We start from the raw sequence: 6,252 nt of genomic DNA, 5'->3' as shown, positions 1-6,252 counted from the left end.
GGGGTAGTGGAGCATGACAGCTGGCTCAGGATCCTGAGGGCCAAGTTTCAACATCTGATACACATTATGAATGAAATCAGGGATCTCTACTCCTGTGGGCGGGGCTGGTGCCAGGCTCAAGGCGGAAGGCAGGGCTTGGGAGTGGTCCTGGGAGAAAGCACCTGCCCCACAGCCTGCCACATGCTGGGGATCTGGACCGCAGACCTGAGGCCAGTCCAGGCCCCCAAAAGTCCTGGGGTTTTCCCCGGCCTGGAGGAACCCCATCCCGACTGAAAGGAGACCTGCCCAACAATCCTAAAACCTCAGGCTAGCTGCAGTGCTGGGCATAGATCTCTACCGAGGCTGGAAGAGCCCTCAAGTTTAAGGGAGGGTGCCCTCTCCATTTCCATTTTCCTTTCTTCAAAATGGATGGTGTGGAGAACTTCCCAGCAGGCCAAGGCCCTTGATGGAGGTCCAAGATGCAGAGGGAGGCCCCCCTTACCTAAAGGTCAGCAATCTGGTGATTCAAAGTTCCCTTCACACCCTCCCACAGGGTTCTGGTTCCTGGCCCAGTGGGGTCTGGGTCCTATCTGGGGGGCAACCTATTAAGTCGTCAGGTTCTCTAAGAGCAGTAATATCTGACTTCTTCCTGCCCACTGCCTGGGCCACTCTGAGGGATCTCCAACAGGAAAAAGCACCAAACTATGCCTGCTCTCTTCCTGGCTGGACAACTGGAGGAATTTGCCTCCACCACCCAGCAGGTGGGTCCCTGGCTCCTACAAGTGAGGCTCAGATAGGTGCTAGGCACAGAAGGTCAAGGGAAGGGGAAGAATCCATCCTTTATGGAGGAGAAACACAAGAAACGGTGGTGGGGCTTACCAAAAACTGTTTATTGCTGATTTTCTCTGGAAGCTGCTCACAAGACCCACGACGGTCAAGGGCCAGGTGTGCATCTCGACTGGCTAGACCCATGTGCCCACCTCCTGAGCCACATAAACTGAGCACTCGGGGCCCAAAGACAGGCTTCTGGCAAACTGGCTAAATCCCAACAAGGAGAAATGATGCTGCAGATCATTTCCATCTCCCCAAATCCCATGCCTTAGATAATCAAGGAAAACGCCACAAATACTGCTCCAAAATAAAACCTGCCCTGGTCCCTCACGTCTGACTGAGGAGCCAGGAGCGCCAAGGCTCTGCAGAAGGCAGGAACCCAGCAGCAGAAGGCACCCGTCCCTCCCTAGAACAGACTCTGGCCCCAAGGTACACTCTGCCCATGCGGCAGGAAGACCGGCAGGAAGCCGAGCCTAAGAACGCCCAGGGTTCCCAATGTGAGCTGTAGCTGGTCCTGCTGCACGTGGCAGGGCCTTAGCAGCGGAGGCCCTCACAGATTCTTCTGGAAGACCCGGTGCAGGCTCTGGGCCAGGACATCAGTCTCCTCATAGCCTTCACAGCTTTGTTGCCAGCTTTCTGGCACCTGTTCCATCCCATAGTAGGCGCCAGCGATGGCCCCGGCCATGGTGGCAATGGTGTCCGTGTCCCCACCCAGCGAGATGGAATAGACGAGAGTCCTTTGGAGGCTGTTGAAGGCAGAGGGGATCTCCGGGTCGGGCTCCATGCAGCGCAGGAAGCAATAGATGGCGGTGGGCACAGATTCAAAGGCGGCAATGCCATTTCCTGTGGGGAGGCCACAATATGGGAACTTGACCCCTATTCCTGTGCCCCATGGTGTCCCCAAGTTTCCTGCCATTTGTCACAAGTCAACTCTCTAGGCTTCAAGTTAGGCTGGGATTAAGATCACAGCCTGGATTTAAATCTCGGCTTGCCCACCTATTGACTATGTGATTCCTGTATCTTGGCTTTAGCTCCATGTGCAGAGAGGGAATAAAGTTAGGAAATTTCGCAGGGCTGGTGTGTGAGGGTGAAATGAAATCCTAGAGGTAAAGCACTCTGCAGAGTGCCCAAAACACAGTAAAAGTGCTATGTGAAAAAACATCAGTTATCACCATTATCTGTAAAAACAACTAACAGCCAGCTGCCATTTCTGGATGTTGCAGGCTGAGGGTACTGTTGCCCTAGAGAAGAAGGTGCTGTGCCCACAGCCTGCCAAGGACCCTCCAGAGTATGGTGATCGTGTTACAGCAGCCCCAGCAAAAGTGTAACGGTGGCAGGAGTGACTCCAGGTACCCCTCCCATCCCATCCATGAGCCCAAGACTAACCCTGAAGGATGATGGGTGGGGGACAGGGGGCTACCCACCTAGCTCGGACACCACCTCCTCTCTGGTCACTGAGTCCTGCTCTAGAAGCTCCCCGATCTTCTTCAGTCGGCTGGAGTACGGACGCTCCTCCATGCCCAACCTGTGGACGGGGGCGAGATTGCAGGGAGGTCGGAGCCAGCAGGGTGGAGACGGCAGGATGGGGAAGGGTGGGGCAGGGATGTGGTCAGGCTGATTCCCAGGCACAGGTGCCAGGGCAAGAAGTGGGAAGGGCTGGGTGGGAGCTGGCTGGTTTGTTCTCTGGGACCCAGAGAGCCCTGAAGCACAGCCCAAGGAAAGGGCTCTTCCCACCCCTCCTTAGGACCTGCAATTAAAGAAGGAAGGTTTCAGAGACTTCCCAGGTGGTCCGTGGCTAAGACTCCACACTCCCAATGCAGGGGGCCTGGGTTCAATCCTTGGTCAGGGAACTAGATCCCACATGCCGTTAACTAAGAGTTCAGACGCTGCAACTAAAGATCCCGCACGCTGCAAGGAAGATCGAAGATCCCTCATGCCGCCCCTAAGACCTGGCGCATATAATATTATTAACATTAACATTCAAATTAATAATACTTAATATTTAAAAGTTAGTACTTAATAGAAACATTTGTATTCATTAAATATGTATTAAATAAGTAGTAACACATATTTGGTAAATACATATTTTAAAAAAGAAGGTTTCCACTTGAGGCAATGCCACCCCACCAGCATACACACGCACAACAGACGCGCCCCCAGCCCGCCTACTCACTCCCTGGCATCCAACACGGACTGGGCATCACTCTCCAGCTCTTCCATGTGGCCCAGGAGCTGCTTGAGGAAGTGCTCACTGGACGACTCACCCTGCAAGGCCAGGTGCACAGCCAGGGCCTGCAGGATGGCACCATTGTAACCCAGGGAGGAGGCGTGTGTCAGCTGGGCCGAGAGCCGGGCAAACTAGGGCAAAGGCAAGGGAGGCGAACACCTGTGGTCATGGCACCCAGGCTGCGCAGGAGGGAGATGAGAGGGCCCAGAAGCCAGCCCACCCAGACTATACCTTCTGCACATCCTGGACGCTGCAATAGGCCAGGGAGATGCCGGCCACCCGCATGGCACCCCCATTGCCATAGGAACCTTTGCCACTAAACTGGGCACGGGCAGGCTCAAAGACATCCCGGCATTTGGGGCTTAGGAGCTTCCTGAAGACAGTGATCACTCCAGCACCGTAACCCCGGTCAGGGTCCTTCTTGTACTCCTGAGCAAACCTAGGGGCGAAAAGGCCACAGGATCACAATTTAAGAGATGCCCTCCACGGCTGGGAGAGAAGAAACCTGGCTGGTTTGGGAAAAGAGGAATCCTGGAGCTGTCACTTCTAGTTTGGGAAGCTGCCGAAGCCCAAGAGACGGTGTCCCGCTGCGGGGTCTGGGGGAGGGTGTCCTGGCATGCACGGACGTCGCCGCGCTGGTCAAGGGGTGCACCAACTCCGCCCACCCGCTTGGCCTCACCCTGGACCACTGCCCTCACCTGTGCGCCATGTCCACCTCGTCGAAGGCCTCCTTGGCCAGCAGGGACTGCACCAGCGCCCTGGCCATGGCTGTGTCGTCTGTGTAGCACAATGCTTCTGCAGGGAGGGCAGGGGGCAGAGATGGAGCTGCAGGGCTCGAGGGTGGCGGTGGCGGCCTCCTGTGCATGCTTTTTATGACTACTTCCAGAAGGCCTCAAGTCAGCCTCTCACTCCCATCCAGTTTCCCCAGCCATGGGATTTTCGGCAGTTCCGTATTCTGAGTTGGTCACATGTCCTGCTGATTTCAGATCTCCCAGGTCTTCCCCACCCTCCAACCTGGCCTATATGTGCTGCCAGAAAATTCTTCCTAAGAAGTAGAGCATCACTTTCATCATCACACTCTCCTGCTGAGATGGCTGGCTCTCGCCTTCAGGATGAGGTCCCAATTCACTGCCATGGCCATTTGAAGCCCTTCCTTCCTTACCCATCTTATAGCCCGCTGTTCCCCTCCACCTCCTCAGAACCAATCCTGGAGCCTGGGTCACGTCCTTCCCAGCTGGGGCTGCTCGTCTCCCTCCACCTGCCTCCTCTCCTTCCTCTAGGTGCCCGGGTCCTGTGCTCCGGCACTTGTAACACACATCACTGGTTTTGGTAGCTTCTCAGGCTATAAGCCAGCTAGGGACAAGGACTTGCTTGTGTCTGAAGAAGACACAGCTCTAGAGAGCAAAGCGCACTCCCTAATGAACCCCTTCTTATTCCTCACATCTGACATCTGCCCTCAGCCCCCAGCCGCACCCTGCTCTGGGAATCCCAAGCTCCAACCCTGCCCTCTCTTTCCCTTTCACTCTCAGGAGGCCCCCACTCTCTACTTTACCAGCAAGAGGTCTAAGGCTCCTACCCGCAGCCACACGCTCTAGTCTCCCCTCAGAGGGACTGAGTCTCTCCCGCAATCTACCCCCAGCCTAGTTCCTGGGGGACCGTGCATTTCCTTTGTCTCCTCAGCTTCTCCCTCTGTGATGCAGCAGAACCCAATCCCCATTCAACTGGTCCCTGGCACCCAGTTTTCCCCCAGGGAACCACTTCTCTCCCACTCCCAGCCCAGATGATAGGAGATGGAGCCCATGCCACCTCCAGCCCAGCCAAAAGCACATCCCGTGCCCTGGGTCAGGGATGGATGAATGGGTGACCTAAGCCAGGCCAGTGAGACCATCAGAGACTTCTGCTGGGGCTTCTGTAAAGAGAAACTTCCTCTGCTGGAGATGCTGAGCTAGGAACTGCTGAGGGCTACCCCGTGGGAAGGGTCTGTCAGGCTGAAGCCCACCCAAAAGAACGCAGATCTGAATCAGGAGAGGAACTGAGTCTTGAGGACTCCTTTTTCATTCCCTCCTGAACCCACTGAAATATAACTTCCAGGTTTCAACCTTCTACTGACAATGCTTTCCTAAATCTAGACTTCCCCCCTACTTAACTTCTCTGTAGCCTCACATCAGTAACCAGTGTCTTCATCTTGAAATTCCTGAGTTTCATTGTTACACACCTCCCGTGCTTCTCCGACAAACTTTTTCCTTCTCTAGCTCCTTTTCTGAAACCTGGAGAAACCAGGTTTCTGGGTGTGGCTCCTTTTTCTTACTGTTCTACGTGATCTCCCGGAAGAATCATCCTCGGCCGTGACACTGCACTGAGTTCTGAGTGATGAGCTGACCGCACAGGGCAGGGAGAGGCTGAGGGAACAGAGCTTTACAGGCAAAGGGACAGCAGTACATGCAAAGGAACTAGAGGAGGCACGCAGTGCCAGGAACCGCAGCACAGAAAGCAAAGCCAAAGGTGCTATAAGATGGAACTGGAACCGCAGGCGAGGGCAGGCCAAGCAGGGTACTTTAAGGTGTGACTCTGTCCTAGGGTAATGGACAACTACTGCGGAGATTCAGGCGCAGGGCGGCCTCCATAAGATCTGTTCTCAGAACTGCACTCCAGCTGCGTGGAGATGGACTGGTGGCGCAATGTTCTGAGAGACTAGGGTAAAACGGGTGAAACTGGCAGAAGGGTTAGATACTGGAGTAGGCGCAATCTAGGCAAGGCTGGGAGGACTGTGTAGCCGTGCCCCGAGACGGCGAACGTTCGGGGCGAAATGTGAACACGGGGCTCGGATCCTGGACACGCTGAGTCCGAGGTATCCCCCGTCGTGCAGACCGGGCCCCTCCGGCCGCGGTGCCCTCCCTGCCCGAGTCCCTCGCCGAGCCCCGGGTGCCCGCGGCGCCGGCCCCGCCCACCTGTCCGCGCGCTCCCGGGAGAGCCGGGCTCCGGCTCCAAATCCTGGACCTGACGCAGGACTGACGTCAGGTCGACGGTGTCGCGCGCCTCGTAGACGGCGCCCACGCAGTCCCCGAGCAGCGCGCCGGCCAGGCAGCCTCGGAAGCGGGAGAGGGAGCGGGCCGCCCCAGCCCCTCCGCAGCCCGCCGCCGTCATCGCTGCCGCCGCCGTCGCCGCCATCCGCGCGGACTCGCCCCCACTTCCGGCGCGGCGGGCGCGCGCCCCCA

General features: G+C 56.6%; 1 protein-coding gene across 1 annotated transcript; it reads right to left on the bottom strand.

Moving 5' to 3' along the window:
- Positions 1–848: 848 nt before the first annotated feature.
- Positions 849–6,238, bottom strand: ADPRS (ADP-ribosylserine hydrolase). Its single transcript, XM_055403302.2, has 6 exons — positions 5,986–6,238; positions 3,736–3,832; positions 3,269–3,476; positions 2,984–3,168; positions 2,235–2,335; positions 849–1,653 (listed from the first exon to the last, which is right to left on the bottom strand). Exons 1-6 carry the CDS (start codon positions 6,203–6,205, stop codon positions 1,361–1,363), a joined length of 1,104 nt encoding a protein of 367 aa, XP_055259277.2. The 5' UTR covers positions 6,206–6,238; the 3' UTR covers positions 849–1,360.
- Positions 6,239–6,252: the final 14 nt, after the last annotated feature.

This window comes from Moschus berezovskii, chromosome 4 (assembly GCF_049115385.1).
Source record: "Moschus berezovskii isolate FMDL1 chromosome 4, NW_MosBer_1.0, whole genome shotgun sequence".
Lineage (NCBI taxonomy): Eukaryota > Metazoa > Chordata > Mammalia > Artiodactyla > Moschidae > Moschus > Moschus berezovskii.
Note: the sequence above shows the minus strand (reverse complement) of the source record. Positions and strands in the feature narration are given on the sequence as shown.

What these genes read in the sequence shown, in the direction of transcription:
- ADPRS (XM_055403302.2), bottom strand. Translation starts at nt 6,205, where the DNA reads ATGGCGGCGACGGCGGCGGCAGCGATGACGGCGGCGGGCTGCGGAGGG. An exon ending in TCCCGGGAGCGCGCGGACAG is followed by an intron (nt 3,833 to 5,985) that starts GTGGGCGGGGCC and finishes CCCTCCCTGCAG; the next exon opens with AAGCATTGTGCTACACAGAC. An exon ending in TCCGTGTTGGATGCCAGGGA is followed by an intron (nt 2,336 to 2,983) that starts GTGAGTAGGCGG and finishes CCCCGTCCACAG; the next exon opens with GTTGGGCATGGAGGAGCGTC.